This window comes from Plectropomus leopardus, chromosome 19, assembly GCF_008729295.1.
Source record: "Plectropomus leopardus isolate mb chromosome 19, YSFRI_Pleo_2.0, whole genome shotgun sequence".
In the NCBI taxonomy this organism is placed as follows: domain Eukaryota; kingdom Metazoa; phylum Chordata; class Actinopteri; order Perciformes; family Serranidae; genus Plectropomus; species Plectropomus leopardus.
In genome coordinates, this window is record NC_056481.1 from 15,460,522 (window position 1) to 15,477,473 (window position 16,952).

The 16,952-nt window shown below is 41.0% G+C and overlaps 1 protein-coding gene across 2 annotated transcripts in view; it reads right to left on the reverse strand.

Annotated features, from left to right (window-relative positions):
- Positions 1-3,848: 3,848 nt before the first annotated feature.
- The window catches only part of taok2b (TAO kinase 2b), a 36,561-nt gene continuing 23,457 nt past the window's right edge, over positions 3,849-16,952 (reverse strand). Inside the window, exons 17-20 of one of the 2 annotated variants that reach the window (XM_042507384.1) lie at positions 15,748-15,987; positions 8,479-8,691; positions 5,675-5,857; positions 3,849-4,793 (exon numbers count right to left, since the gene is read on the reverse strand). In XM_042507384.1, the coding sequence (XP_042363318.1) occupies positions 3,849-4,793; positions 5,675-5,857; positions 8,479-8,691; positions 15,748-15,987 (1,581 nt within the window). Of the gene's footprint in view, positions 4,794-5,674; positions 5,858-8,478; positions 8,692-12,710; positions 15,988-16,952 lie in introns of those variants that run through there. The other variant, XM_042507383.1, reaches the window with a different exon arrangement.

Sequence of the window (16,952 nt, forward strand, 5' to 3'; positions counted from 1 at the left end):
CTTCTTCTTTTTCTCACACCAGTTGCATGCTGCACCCTTCAGCGGTAAGCTTATCAACTAGGATTGTGCACATCTCTGTTTGTCCATGCTTCCTTTGAACTTATTCCTATACTAAAAACAAATAAATAAAAAAAAACAGCATTTACATTCCAGTGCCCAATTGTAAAATCTTTTTTTTTTTTTCTATGAGTCCAGAGGAGGTCAGAGTTCATCGTGGGGAGGAGTGTCTTTTTAAAATCGTTTTGTCTTTAAAAAAAAAAAGTGTCAATATAACTAGACTTTACCGCTCGACACACATACATGAATCATTAACGATTATTAATAACCCCTTATTAATAATCATTAATACCTTGAACACACACCATACCTGACAACAGTTTTTTATCTATTTTTTTTTTACAGTCAAAAGTGGGCCCTTTTCTTTGCGAGAAAAAATGTGAACATGATTACAACAACAATTACATCAGGATTAGTTATGGTAATATTGACACCTATAGAAAATGCAGTCGGAGTTGTCGCCTCTAAATCTTCAATTCAATACTCATTTGAATATATCAAAATTACTATCGTTATCTTTGTTACTCTATAAAACCAATGACTTGTTTTTAATATTCCCATAAATATGTACAATAAAGATCAAAAAATGTGGGACACGTGATCTTTGATGCCAGTGAAACTTGGACAGGTACGGTTACGTTTCAAATGTGGTTTGGTCATGTTTACAAATGTTTTTTTGTTGTTTTTTTTGTACATCTATCTCATGCATTAGAGTGACTCCTGTAGACACCGATGATGTTTAGATACTCAATATGTCATGGATGCCAGAAAGCCTTTTTTTTTTTTTTGTATTTGTACACGTCCACACAAATGTTTCTCCTCATCCCGGCTGCATTTTTAGTCTCTTGCCTTTACAAACATTCGGTTTTTAAATCATCTCGCAGTCATCAAATAAAAATTTTGATGGCACGACATCCCTTTAAGAACCCCTTAAAGGCATTGGTGACGTTCCAAGCAACTTGAATTTTTTTGTGTGTTTTTTTTTTTTTACACTTAATACAAAAAAAAAAAAAAAAAACAACAAAACATCAACAAAAAAATAAAAAGTGTTTTCCAACCACCTCAGCAGGCTGGAGACTAAACCATCTTTTGTGATTCTCCCCTTTTTTCCTTTCTGGAGCCGCAGTTACGAGTGCTTTCTAGATATAACTGGACACTACAGACTACATACAAGTACATACACAATGCAAAAAAACACCTTTTTTTCCACTTCTCCCTGTCCTCTCTCTTTCTCCATTCCAGCATAGAACATCATAGAAGAAGACATGGCTGCTGTCCCCTCTCGCTGCAGCTCTGGGAGAAAAAAAGGGCAAAATATCCCTCCTTTCACACTTCCTGTCTCACTTTTGTACAGGCAGTAACAAAGATAAAAACATTAAAGGGATAGTTCAGATATATTTGTCGTTGGGTTGTGTGAGATACCTATCCATAGTTAGTTTATTACATATGATTGATGGTGGCCAGTATGCCCTCAGTTTGGAGAAGCAGGCTGTAATCTGACACTGAAGCTAAGCAATGTACTGCTGTGGATGGGGTCAGCAACAAAACATATTTTAGTCAACTTAAGAAAGTCTCACCTAAGAAAATCGATATCAGTTTGAGTGTACGGTATATTAAGAAGACTTTTATCACTTTACCTTCCCGACAGACAGCCTGTTACGATGGGGAGGCTGTTAATTACTTTAGCTGCCCATCTTTGCTCTCTTCAAAGCCACCAGACTCCATTGAGAAAAACATGAATTTTAGCTCACTGACTAAAGAAGCTGCTAGTCTACTGCTGCCTGGTCAGTTAGTTAGTTTGTATTATTGTATGACTTTGGTAAATCTGAACTAAACCTCTTAACACAAACAAAATAAATGTTCAAGGCAGCAGCAGACCAGCAGCTCCTGTGTTCGGTGATGTTAAATAGCTGATTTTCTCGATGGACTCTGGTTTTGAAGAGAGGGATTTAACGGCTTTCTTTTCCAGTTGGAAATTACGGTCTGATAACAGGATAAAGCAGTGAAAATATACTGTTGACTCTATTCTTGTTTACTGTCTGTGTATGAAGACACATTAGTTTTGCCTGCGTAGTTCCTACTTGGTGCTATTTACAAACTCTTTGATTGTCCTGGCATCGTGAGGTGAATGAAAATGAATGCAAAGTGATCTTGCTTGACTGACCAATATTGTGTAAATTTTATAGTATATTTTGAAAGACGAGCAGAGAGCTGTTTAAAATTGGTTTGGGGGCCACACATTTCCCCTGGGCTACACTTTGGAAATGACTGACTTAAAGTAATATTGATTTTTTTAGGTTGGGCTTTTTTTTTCATATTTTTGCTTAAATATGTTTTCCGTGTCGTACTCCAGCCTGCTTCACCAAACTGGAGGTGTTTCCACTGACATCTACCCTACGTAATATACTGACAGTGGATAAGTGCCTCATACAACCCCACTTAAAAAAATATGAACTATGCCTTTAAACGCAAACCTCCTCTTTTTTAAAATCTAATTTCACCTTAACCCAGTGGTATTACAGGTGGTTACATTCCTCCCTTCCTATTTGATACGTGTGAGAATGGGAGAAAACCTCTCTACCCACCCTGAGTCTAAAGGAGCAGGCTGCAGCCCAATAGTGTCAGTTTGTCCTCTCTTTGCCTCTGATCTCGTCTTATGGGACGTTTCCACCGGCAGGTTGATTTGGTTCGGTTCAGTTCAGTTTGGTACGATTTTTTGTGTTTCCATTGTGAAAAATTGTGGATGGTACCTTTAGTATCTTTGGAACCGTCCCCATTTCTCGTTGCCCCTCTGCTTGTGGTACCTAGCACACTGATCCGGTACTAAGAGGTGGAGCTAGAAACGCTGCAGTCTGTTCATCGGTCAGCAGAGAACCAACACTGTGTGCTCAGGGCTGAGCTATGGCTGGTTTACACACTGTTCACTCTGTGACAAATTTGTCATACATTATTAAACTCTATAAGTGAAAAGATGTTTTGCAGCCTCTAACAGCAGTTGTTGACTGAAAAAAAAAAATGAATTCACTGGGCCGACTGCTGGCAACTTTTAAGGTGGAACATTTACTCGTAAAGTTACTCAATGCACGAGCTGATGACCTGAATCCATCAACACACCTTAAATTTCAATATGACAACTTTGACCATTCCATCTGTTTTTATTTTCTCCCTTGGATGACATACACTTTTAGTAATGAGCGGATCTTTAAGTGTTTAAAAAATGTATATAATTGTGACCGGATTATGTGAACTGCAAATTCCATTCCTTACTTGGAGAAAGGAACTTGGCAGAGTGTTGTTCCGCTGCGCTCGGGCAGCACTAAACCCCTGCTCTTGCCTGACACAGTGTCAGTGCACAAACCCGCTATTCATAAATATCCCATGGAGAAATAGACTCTCATTTCAGCCTACAGTCCCATTCTGTGGATAATAAACGAGGTACAGAGTTCCCTCTGTATCACCGGTGAAAATAAAAATACAGTGAGTGACAACAACCCCGCCGACATATAAGAGTACTGCGGTGGAAACACTAAAATAATCTAGGGTGTAGGTACCTCTTTGTAGGTGTTACTTTTGGTTCCAAAGGTACTATACCGAAAGCCTTTGATGGAAACGCAGCTTTACTGTGCCGTCAGAGGAATGGGCAATATCCCTAAATCCTCTACATTTCAGCTGTTTTGAGAGCAATCCGAGAGAGGACACAAGGCAAGGTGGCAATCTGAGAGTATTGAGATGCAACCTGTGATAGCTACCTTCCTAAATCACTCCCACCCTTCGTGCTGCCACCCTGCCCTCTAAGAGTAGGAGAGGTGGGAGCCATTGGAGATGTGGGAAGTGACTGAGGTGCTCCGGCTCAGGACGCCGTCGCTGCCCCCGGCTCCTCCGGGCCCCCCGCCGGACGCCGTCCTCCTCAGAGGCTGGGGGCTGTTCCTCAGGGCCATCAAACTGGGGGCACCACGCACACCCAGCCCGCCGCCACCGTAGATTCCCCCCTGCGAAGAGGAGGAGGAAGAGGAAGAGGAGGAAGGGCCGGAGATGGAGGGAGGGGCAGGCGGCGGGGGAGGTAGCATGGCCAGGGACTGAGAGGAGGAGCGTGAGGGGAGGTGATGGGAGAAGGGCAGGGGGTGTGGGTGGGCCAGGTCGCCGCCGGAGCCTCGCACTCCGGCCCACTCTCGCTCCCTCTCCTTCTCCCGCTCCCTCTCTCGATCTCGATCCCGCTCCCGCTCACGGTAGAGCTGTGGCGTGCTCTGGTGGTGGTAGTGCTGGGGCAGGTGGTGGCGTTGGTGGTGGGAGGAAGAAGAGGAGGAGGAGGAGGAAGAGGAGGCAGAGGAGCGGGACGAGTGGTGCACCTCCCGGCTGTCTCGACCCAGGCCCAGGGCCATGCTCAGGGAGGAAGCGGAGGATTCGCTCCTGCGGTCGCCAGCTCCGCTGCTGCTGCCGATGCCACTGCTGCTGCTGCTGCTGCTGTTGTGGCTGCGGCGGGAGTGCTGCTGCGGGGGCGCATTCTGCGGGTGCATGCCGTGGCTCCAGTGGCCGGCGGAGCGGGAGCTGGGGGGCGGGACGTTGGAGTAGCCCTGCATGGGGTAGGCCTCACTGGGGATGCCTGTCAGCGCCATGTTGCTGAAACCCAGACGCAAGCTCTCTGAGTCGAATGACTCGATCTCGCTGGCCTGCCGCTCCAAGAGGGTACGGATGCGTTCTGAGCGCTCGTTCTGCAGGGACAGCATCTCTTCCTCAATCTAGGAAAAGAGCAGGAAAATACACATGAGAACAGGCTATTTTTCTACTTCACACCCTAAATACCTATTGTATATAGATTACTTCCCCCATGTTAGACAGATTTCATGATAAAAGCTTCATTTTTCTCGCGACTCCATGGCGAACGAAGAATCCAAAAATGGAGAAAATTCTTGGAGTTGAAGTGATAGGGGTCCATGTTTTACCACAGTAAAGCTATCTATCTAGCGATCTATTAACAAACTCTCATAACTCATGCAGTATAATCCAAATCTCATTTATACTTTATACAGTTTGTTTGTTTGTATTATTGTGTGACTTTGGTGAATCTTAACTAACCCTTTAATTACTTAAGTTACACGACAACACAAGCAAACTAACTAACCGTTTAATAGCAGCAAAACTATACTAAAGAGAAGCACTGAGCACACGACTGAATAAATAAGACTTGGATTATACAGCAGGCTCTGAAAGAGTTTGGAACTAGAAGCGTTGATGCAGTTTTGCTGTTGTTAAAGGAGGTCCCTGTTTTATGGAGATTGTTCACCTTTTTTGGATTCTCCATTCAGCACAGAGGACAGCAAGAAAAACTACTTCACAGATTTAAGGTAACACAGTGAATGACTGATACATAAATGGTCATTTTGCAAGTGAAACATTGCTTTAAAGTAAAATGTCAGAGGCTGAAAATAGGACAGAAAAACGTCATATTGAATCGTACAAAAAGCAAACAATGCTTCACCTATCATCAGCAGTCCACCGTTACCTTTCAGTTTACAATCTTCTCTGTAGGCCCAACCGGATTCCTAAAACTCACCCGAAGCTTTTTCTACATTTTAAGGAGCTTTGCTTTCATAGAAGTGATCGCCAAAAGGACTCTAACCCTCTGCTCCAGCAGGGCGCGGCGGATGGACACCCTCTGTTCCAGGTCCTTGACCTCTCTGTCGTGCTGCGTGTCGGTGTGGATCTTGATCTTGCTCTGGTAGGCATTAAGCAGCTCCAGCTCCTGCTGCAGCTGCATCCGCAGCACTTTGTACTCCGCTTCCTGGGTCTCATCCAATCGCAACTAAGAGGCAAAAGAAAAAAAAAGGGACTGACATTAAACTTTGGCACATTTTTGTGTGAGACAAATTGTGCTTTAGTGTTGAGGGAAAGTTTAGAGAGTCTGACGGACATGAAGAAAGGAGAGGGAGATGCACAAGAGAGAGGAGAGGATCAGGTGTGCGAGCTGCAGGTTTGTCAGTTTGTTAAATCAGAGTTTTGTGTGGTTAAGTTTGATCAGTCAGGGTCTGTGTATGCTGAAATCAGTAAGAGCAATTGAAAAATAAACATAACTGATATACTGTGTGGCTTTGTGAATATGATATAAAGAGTTACAATAACTATTCAGATACCAGTTATGATATCTAACTGGCACTGCTGGACCTGCACGTCTGGCTCCAGGGTGCAGATTTAGCCTTGTTTCAGAAGACATTCTTCATATTGGGTCTTTTTTTCTGACCTCAGGACGGAGTTTAATCAGCGAGCGGGAAACCTTCCCAAACAGACTTTAACCACTGCATGAGGAGATGTGCGGACGAACAAGGGCAGGAGGGATTTGGCTTACTGGGCTTACATGGCACGCTGCCATGAGAGGTAATTAAAGTAGCACAGGGCGTTATGTCATTGAAAGGAACGAGACATTTTGTTACGTATCATCCACTTCCCACCATGTTTCATTCATTTAAAAGCCTGGGATTTGTGGGTGTGTGTGTCAGGCTCAGAGGGCAGTGGGGGAGTTCAGCCAAAACAATTAGAGTAGGCAGCAGGCTGAAGCTTTTATTTGATTATTTAAAAAGCAAAACCCTCCCAAACAGTTGTTAGTGTACTATACCTTAGTACAAATGTCTTGTTCTTTATTTGAGCATTTTAACTGTAACTGTTTGCTTTTCGCGCAGAAACGTTTCATGATTCCAGCTTCTCAGATGTGAGGATTTGCTGCTTTTTTTCCAACATTAAATTATTTGATGAAGCTGGATATTGGTAATTACTAGCTTACTGGCTTTAGGAGAAACATTTTTGTGTTATATATATATATATATATATATATATATATATATATATCATATATCATATGTATCTATTTATTATTTCTATTTATTTAATGTATTTTTTTTTATTTTTCCTGCGTATGTTTGTAATTGATATAGTTATGTATCGTTTAAGTTTCTTCTATATCTGATGGAGAACCTGGGTAACACTTTATTCGGATCGTCGACTGATTGCTCAGCTTATGCTGCAAAGGTTGTATAAATATTTCAAGTTCAACTCAATTATTCTGGGAATATACAGTGAATTGCCATACATACTCCACAGATCTAAAACAAAGCTACACAGTTGAATCTCAGCTGTTAAAATCTTACAAATACTCCATAAACTATCTGTAGGCAGACTATCCAATTGAAGTATTACCAGAAACTGCAAAGAATATCCAAATGAACAAATATTTTTACACAGGTAAAATAGCACATAAGGAGTGGAATTAGCAACAAAAAAAAAATGGTGAACATGAATAGTTTATATTTGTGTACCAAAGTTAAGGTAAGATCAGCATGATTATTTAACTTTACTGTAGTTAATAAAGGTAATTGTTAGTTAGTGAAGAAAATGCCCCGCTTTTTATTACGTTCAATCCTTGCTATTACTATAAAGTCTCCTCTTTTCAGATCATCTCGATGTACTGTGTCTAAAAAATGACATTACGGTTTTACTTGCTATAGTTATAGTATGTTTTTGCGAAATGGAAAATGAGACATGATTGTTGCAACAAAATTCACCTTCATTTTTTTGGTGTGCAACTATTTTGATACAGCTGTTCACTTTTTTTTCAGTGAATCTGACAAAAACTTAATATAAATAAGAGTAAACCTAACACTGTTTTCACCGTTTTCCGACACCAATCTCCAAAAGGAGAAGAATGAGGCTTATCTCAGGTTGCTGCCATCTTTATGCCAATGTAGTAAGTGCAATGCCCATATATATATATATATATATATATATATATATATATATATATATATATATATATATATATATATATATATATATATATATATGTATAGTAGGTCATGTAACATGACATCAATGATTGGAGGGATAATCAGAGTCTGCTTAAAGGCGTTGTGGGGGTGGGGGGTCTCTTTTTTCTCTTTTTTAGAGGGAGCTGAGTAAATCCTGATAATAAACTGAAAAGTGATGTTACCTGAATGTTTGGTATAAAAAAGATTTCACTGTGCTGATTTTGATTCTTTTTTTTAAAGTGTCCATCTTGAGTGTGACAGTGTTACGGGAGTGCAATGCTGAATTATTGGGGCAGTCTTTTAAAGATCAAACAGGCTGTATGTAGTCTTATTAAGTGGCTGAATATCATAAGTTCTGGCTAAACGTCAAACACATTTTCTTTTGATAGAAATTCAGGGGGAGAGGATGTTTCGGAAGAACAGTTAAACTGCGGGGGAACAGGATGGCGTACACAGTTTGGTATAAAACTGGGGGATGTGGGTTTAGGTGGAGATGAACACTGAGGGACCAGGAGGAGGCTTGTTGACAGGCAGACAGGCGGTCAGGCAGGACGGCCCCCGGGGCCGGGCACAGCAGTGGTGGTGTGGTGCGAGTGTGAAGTGAACGACGTCTCCTTGCCTTACTCACAGCCTGTGTGGACAGCATATCATTGATGGAGTGGTCATACTGCTCGGCCAGGATGGCCAGCTTACGAGTCTGCTCGTCCTTCAGCCGCTTCAACACGGCCTTGTGGTCTGACTTGGGCGTGTTCTCCAGCAGGTGGTTGCGCAGCGCCTTGTACTGCCGGGTCTGGATCTTACAGGTGTCCTGGAACTGACGCTTAATCTGAAGCTCTTTGGACTGGAGGAGACAGGAAAGAAGACAGAAGGAAGCAGCTGGGCTAAAGTGCTCCTGTAGTTTTATAAACAAACACGGAGACAGATGTTAAACACAGAAAATCAGAGGGGAAAAAATACTTATCATTATGTGTGTTTTTTTTTTTTTTAAAAGAAATTGTGTAAAAACTTACCACACATCTACGTAGCAAAATACTGGCAGTACTCTAATAGTCCAAATGAACACAGGTACTATTCACAATTTAAAAGTATCCATGTCTACTGCTAGCTAGCCTGGCACCACTGAGATCAGATATCTGTCATTACAGCTCAGCTGAGGAGGACGCATTAATATTTACGTCTTGCACTGGAAAGAGACTTTGCTGTTGAGTTTTTTTGGTGCTTTGAGCACAGCAAGCCGAGTGCCATCAGGTTCAATTATATTGGAGAGAAGGCCGATATCTCTACTGCTGATATCTCCGACAGCGACTCAAACCAAAATAATCTAGACTTGATAAATAGCACTGCAGGTAAGAGAAAAAAATATGTATTTTTGGTTTTATGTCAAACTTTTCCTTTAAATGTATTCTTCCTGCTTAATTAGTATTATTTAAATATACTTTTTCAGGGGTGAAATTTTGTAATTGCTGTAATGCAACAGCACAATCTCTGGCTGTCTGCAGCGAGTGAAGAAATTAAAAAGTAAACATTCACAACCTACTTTATCTCTCATCCACATTAAATTGGGCTGTTTAAACCAAGTTCTTAGAAATATTTCAGATGTAAAGGAACAGTTTCAGAAGACATACATTTTAAAACAACTACAAATATTAAAAGACTTGTGCAGAAATGTGATTTATCAGTTTTGACATCTAAAGTGGGAAATCACAAATGTTACTTTTTCGAAACTTTCTTTACAATGTTATCTGAGCTTTTTAAAGTTAGTCATTACGAATGAATGATTACAATGACTGACTGTAACACATTCTCTGTGTGATAAATCAGATTTAAAGTTTTGACTGTGAAAGCTTGACACAAACAAAAAATGGGGTGACTTAAATAATAATAAATTAATTACTAATCAATGAATGCATTAAACTCATACACTCAAAATGAAAGGTGCATTATAACAAACACAACATGGATTCAAATACCTTGGGATGCACTGATCCAGCACTGACTCAAACAGCTGCACTGACAATGTGGCTGATCTATTCAATTCTCTGTTTATAGTTTTAGCTGCTATATTTTTTTTTATATTGAAATTTTGAAGTCCTACTTTCACAAAGAATTTTTATTCATATGTATTTCAAATCTTGAGTATTTTCCAAATTTGTTTGCGCTCGACTTAACTGTGATTTAACGTTTACATTTTGTTCTCATTTTATGCAGATGTATTTCTGAAATTTGAATTTCTGTGTCAGTTTTGACTGAAACAGAAATGATCTTTTACTGCATTTAAATGATTTACATTCAGACTGTAATTCCTGTTAATTTTGAAGATTTATATATATATATAAATCAGTGAAATTGTCTATGTATTTATTTGCTACATTTTGTTTTAGAAAGTTAGGAAAGCAAGGTTAAGCGGGATGTTGTCGGCCGACGCTGAAAGCCAAGGACAGGATCGGTGCATCCCTGCAAATAACACAGTCTACATGTGACGCCTTTTACTGATCATCTTCCCGTCAGTTAACATCTTTAAACGCACATTCAAACAAAGGGAAGGGCACCACAGATGACGACAGAGATAAAAAGATACAGGAGGAATGATGATAAATCAAATACAATAAGACCATCAAATAAAATCAGGGAAAAATGAGGACAACATAATAATGGAAACAAAAATCATAAAAACAAACAAGCAAGACAATGACTTTCACACAAAAGAATTTATTTTTTGTGTAAAGAAAAAAAAAATTGAAGTATGACAAAATATTTTTCTATGCTTGCGAGCACGCAGCCATACAGTACGCCAACACTCATGCAGCTAAAATGAGAATAAAAGGACAACAAATGGCTGCCAAACACAATGCAGTCGTATAAATACTGCATAAATAAAATATAAAAAGGTGATTTAACTCTGTGAAAAGGGGTGTCACAACAAAACAGAATACAAACATGTAAACATACACAGAGGAACAGGAAATAACTGATACCGGAGCACAAATGAAAATCAATGGCAAATAAGTTACATTCAAATAAAACAATGTTTGTCGTGAAATGTCGTTTTTCACAGCGAGACTTTCCAATGCAGGTCACCAAAAAGTGCCCTACTTTTTTTTTTCTTCCCCCCTTGGGTCAAATACAGTTACTGAGTTTTTTCTACTCAGTAATATTCCTCCATATAAATGGCTCAAATGCCTTTGAAACACAGTAGAGGGCTCTTTTTCCTACATAGTTAGCATTACTACTGATGCATTTTACTCAGCTGAATTTCCCTTGCAAATATGCATTTTAAAATTCTTATACGCATATCTGTGCATGTGACAACTGCAGATTTTCCTCTAAGCTTAGTTCATTTGACTTCATTTAACTAAAATTAAACATCTGAGCATTTTGGGTATCAAAGGAATAAATTCAAAATTACATTATCAACTGTAAAAAAAGTTGTTTTTGGTCCAACTGAAGTCAAGCTGATAAATCTATTGTTTGATTGGCTGATATATCATTTCAGTCATTTCTTAATGCAAAAATAGCGAAAAAAATGCTGCACATCTTCTGGTTCCATCGTCTCGCATCAGGGGATCAGCTGCTTTCCCCTCTCACATGTCAATGTAAAATTAAATCTTTGGGTTTTAGACTTTTGGTTGAACAAATCAAGACACTGGAAGAAGTCATCTTAAGCTGGGTTCGGACTACAGGAGTTTTAAAATCTAACTGATTTAGAAATCAGGCTGTATCACCCACTTAAGGAAAAACGTGATGTATGATGTTATATGAAAATAAAGGTGCATCACGCACTAAAGGGTATTATTAAGATTATAGTGACAGAGGGAGCATAAACACACCACCTCTCTGGATCAACTTTTTAGAAAATAAAAGCAGAAGGCTAAACGAGTCTGGATGAGAAAATAGTTGGGACGTCTATTCTTCAACGAGAAATTTATATTTTATATTTTATATTTGTATCTTCTATTTCATCTGTTTTTTTTTCTATATTTATGTTGCACCAACCCACCAGAACAAATTCCTCGTATTGTGTTAACTATACCTGGCAATAAATCTTTTTCTGAGGGTTAGGTTTGGGCAGTATCATAGTATTACAGTATACCAGGGTATTTAGAAATCCCAAAGATATGTTTTTCAATACCGTCATAAATACAACTGTCCTCATTCTATTAAACTGCTTGTATTGCACAGCATGCACCACCAGAGCTCAGTCTTGGTCTCTAATGATGGAACAGACAGCTGAGCTGTAATACACAATGATTCCTAGTGGTGGAGGGAGAAGTTACAGGACTGTAAACAGCCAGCGGCAAGCAACAGCAGAGAGAGACCATGGGAATTAACAGCATATTTTTTTACATCTAACTTTGTGAACCGAAGCTGGTGATTGTTGGAACAGTGGACTTTCCAACTAATTAGATGACTAACAAGAGTAAGCAAGACGGTTTGGGTGAGTTTTGTTTCTGTCAAGTTTGAATGAAGTGTGTTTTATGATGAGTTAAAGAGGCAATTAAGAGTAGTCAGTCTTCACTGACAGAGAGAAAGTTGAATTTAAAAGGTGTACATTTGTATTTCTCTCTTTAATGAGGAAATTAGGTGTGAGGATATAACTTTTCTTAACATTTTGTGGGTTTCTATTGTGTATTTATTAGTCTGAAAAGCTGAAGTAAAGTGTCGCGCTCTGTGTATTTGCATGGGGTTACTGATATCACAAAGGCTGCCACGATATTATTTCGATTTGATTAAATTAAGCAGCCTGCGGTCGGTGTTAGATGATATCATTAAATATTGTTAGTGTCCTTTCCTGGCAGCTTACCAGTGTCAGCCTGGCGCTAGGCTGCTAGCACGGTTTGAATGTTTAATGAAGGAGGTGTGCAATTATGCTATGGTGAATTTGAAAATAATAATAATGATCTAATTATGGGCCAAAAGAGCAAAAACTTCTCCTCTGATTATCCTGAGGGGTGAATCTGGGAAAAAAAGGCCCAAAACTCCTATAGTCTGAACCCTGCTTTAGTCTCTGTAAAGTTGCAGCATTTTTTCAATGTTTTTGATGCTTCATAGGCTAAATGTTTAATTGAAAAAAAAACAACCATTCTCCCACATTTGGTATTTTTAAAAATAGTCTTTGGGACAGTGCAAAAATGAACAGACATCTGTTATTTGTGATTATCTTCTTTTCATTTGATGCTAAATCTTTACTTTCACATTCAGTAGTTGCATCAGTCTCTTTTTAAATGACTGAATGTCTCAAAAGATTGTCTGTATGGCTTCATATAAATTAAGCTACACTGAAATATTAAATAGGTTTCTATTATATTATACTTTCACTACTCCAAAGCATATCCTGCTTCCTTTATGTTTCTACAATAAATTTAGGATATGTCACTTCACAAGAGACAAACAGTTGTAACTAGGCACTCAACTGCTGCACATTTATAGGATCATTAAGGGGGAATATCTAAATGTTTACATGGTAAATCATAACAAGATCATTGCATAAAGCGCAATAAAAAATAGTATATCTAACTTGAATCTGAAAGATAACGATTTCACCAGCTTTAAATAATGTGTTGATATGAAACAATGAGGTGGACCAGCTATGAAATGGCCCCCAAACTTTATTTTAAGTCCTATATTGTAAGACCTTTTGCTAACTATTTTCCACTTTAACTTCTCCACAGAGAAATGACGTTATATCAAATGTCCTAAGGTGGTCCCAGATATTTCTGTTTGGATGTTTATTGCACTTTTATATCAACTTAGAGCTAGTGTTCAGGGTGATTAGTGAAATCATTAGGGGTTTTTTCACAGTATTTAGCTTTGGGGAGTGAAATTATAGCCATGAAGCTATGCAACACTGTAATATTTGTTCTAAGCACTGAGATACCAGCGTGCCTTTTGAAATAAGACCATTATAAAGAAAAGATTGCACAAAACCGGTCTTAAAAAATAACCATAAAATATTTGTCTTACAAATTAAGAGCAAAATAATAAAACAAAATAAAAAAAAAAAAACTTTTACAAAAAGCACAATAATGAAAACTTCACTGGGTTTGGTGCAGTAACCGTGGGTTCAGCTGCATGTTTACGTTCGCAGAGCCCACTGATTTAACAGTACAGCTTGTGTACACACGTTTGGATTCAAATCACTTTCAGCCAGAGCACACAGAAAAATGTGTGCAGAGTAAAATATGTCTCATCTTTAGGAAATGTGACTTACTGGGCCCAAATCAAAAAGACACACAAACAATGGCTGAACGAAGAGTATGATCACACACACACTCGCAAAGAACCAGCGCAAGTCTCCCGCTCTAAACTATCTCCACGGGCGAATTTTCCCCCTGACAAACCTTCCAGATGACGTTCGTCTCAACCCGCACTCCCACCTCACCTCCTCACGAAAAATCCTCTCCTGCCTCCTCTGTCTCTCCCTCTCTCTCCTACTCCTCTCCATCTGTCTCCGCTCCCTCACCTCCCTCGGCAGCAGCTGAGGCAGCCTGCTGGGGTTTTTCTTCCTTAGGAGACCCAGAGTTTGAAGTTTGACTCGGATGCTAAGTGGCAGCTTTTTAAGAAGCTGTCCGGCGAGTTTTAGCACTATGGAGTTAGCCAGGTCTGCGAGGACCCCGAGGGGTCGTCTACTGAAACGCCTCACCCAGAGAAGGCCCTTGGCTAACGGAGAGGTGTTATTGCAGCGGGCCTGATACTCTAAAGGCAAGCTCTTTAAGGGGACTGGGATTTTCGACTGGCGCCCGCCCCAGTTGCGCCCCGCTTTGGGAAACATCTCATAGAGATTTCGCTCAGCCATACCGCCCAGGACTGACTGGCACATGGCAAACAGCGGGCGTGGCAGGCGGAAAAGGATGCGCATACAGAGGCGGTTGACTTTGCGTGGTGCATGTTGGAGGAAGTCGCGGGCCGGCCTGACTATCAGCACCACCACTAAGTAGAGAGAGAGGAAGAGGGAGGGAGAGCTGAGGAAGGAGGCTGAAATCAAAATCATGGGGATGTAATAAATGCCCAAACTGAAGGAGAGTCCTAAACTAAAGAGGCCGCTGGCCCAGAGGCTGAGCGACAGGTAGGTGGAGAGAGACAGAGAGCAGCATGAGCGGAGGAAGAGGTACGAGAAGAAGAGCGCCAAGAAGGCCAGCTCGGCGGAGAGGAGAACAGAGGCCACTGACGGGAGAGGAGGTGAGCGGCGGAGGGAGAGGAGGAAGATGGCGAGCAGCAGCAGAGTGAGGTTGGAGGGCTGGGCGGCAGCGGAGAGGGAGAGGAGGAGGCAGATGCCGTGAGAGAAGAGCGAAGGTAAAGAAGTCTGAGTGGGGGGAGGGGGAGGAGGAGGAGAGATGGGCTCCAGCTCCTCTGCAGTGTTGGGGAAGTAAAAGTCAGACAGATCATCGATCTCTCGCTCTCGGAGTCGTCTCTTTTCCGGGGAGAGGGATAAGATGAACTCCGACGGACAACCGTCGGCCACGCCCCTGCCCTCTTCTTCCTCATCTGTGTCTACATGCGCAGCTTTACTGTGATCCTCGTCGTACTCCCACTGCACTCCTTCTACCTCCCTCACCTCGGTCCCCTCCCCACTGATATTCCACTCCTCCTTCTCATCATTTCCTTTTAGTTTACTGTCGCCATTTAGCTCATCTTTCCTTTCAACCACAGGGACACTCACACCCTCCCGATCTACTCCTCGATAAATCTCATCTTCAAACACTGCTCCATCGAGCTCATCCTCAACATCATACATCCCCTTAACCCCCTCCTGCCCCCCTTTCTCTACCTCTCCATCCCTCTCGTCCTTCACCTCTACTCCTCCCACCCCCGCCTCACTGTCCCAGCTGCCGCTCGGCCCCTCTGGTGTCTGGCCCTCTCCCTCCTCAGGAGACCCCTGGCTCTGGGTGCTCTCACTCACTTTCAGGCTCTTGGGCTGTTGGCGGACCTCCACGGCGTGTTTCTGACGCAGCTCCTGCTCACGCCTCTTGTTATACTCCATCTGGTTGGTGAGCTCCGTCTGGTGCTGCGTGCGGATGAGGTCAGCCCGCGTGCGCTGCACCAAACCCAGCTGGCGGAACTCCAGCTCCTGGGTGGACTCGTGGTGACGGAGGAGCATTGCGCACTCCAAGTCCTTCAGAGTCTGTTTCTTGTTCAGTTCCTGGAAAAGAAAAGTCAATGATAAAAGAGGCAGAAGGGACGCTGTACTGCATTTTAGGAAGATATTTTAAGTACATTTCTGATAGTTAGTATATAATCCTATCAAGAGGTGTTGATTCAGCTCCATGGTCATTTTTAAAGGCAGTAATCAGCAGTGGTGTTGTATCTGGCTACTTCAAAGACCTTCTCAAAAAAGTATGCAAAATGTATTTTTTATCTGTAAGAAACACTGAAAACCAATTCCACTTGTGTTTTGAAGTTTTAAGGCTGACCTGTCCAAATCAGTAATCTATTGCTTTGATTTTTGTTTTGGTTTTTTACCACTAAAATGGTGAAGGAAAGGAGGTGGCATGTGTCAGACATAAATGGTGAAATGATCTCAGCACAGTCATCGACCCCCAATTCAAAAGAGAAGAAAAGATAAAGCACGACCTGAGGCATTTCAAGTTATTAATAACTTACAGAAACCTGCTTGCAATAGTCCACCTTCCCCCTTCTCTTCTCTCTCTCTCCTACAAACAGCAGCTCTAAGTCTTACTATAATCGGCTTGGATGAAGGTGGTTTATTAGCATATATGAGTATAACTGATCACTACTACCCCACTCACCCCAAGTCCAGTCGCATCCCGCTGAAGCTTTGGATATTTGCAGGTAATAATCCATCATGCTTAGAAGCCTCTAAAAAGGTATTTGGGACAACCCTATAAAGTTTAATTCAAAAGTAATATAAGAACATGTAGTGTTCATGACAACTTGATACAGGCTTTACCGTATTGGGAAAGCCCAATAACAGGTATATCTTTTTTTTTTAAATTTACACCCTCAGGGTGATTTTGCGTCTTGATAATGCCATTTAGTTTCTCAATAAGACTGTGCCAGGGTTGTCATGTCAACCATGTGACACATTGAATGTCCACCTTCATGTCCCTCAAGTAACACAATCTACTGTTACACTGCTTTTTATTT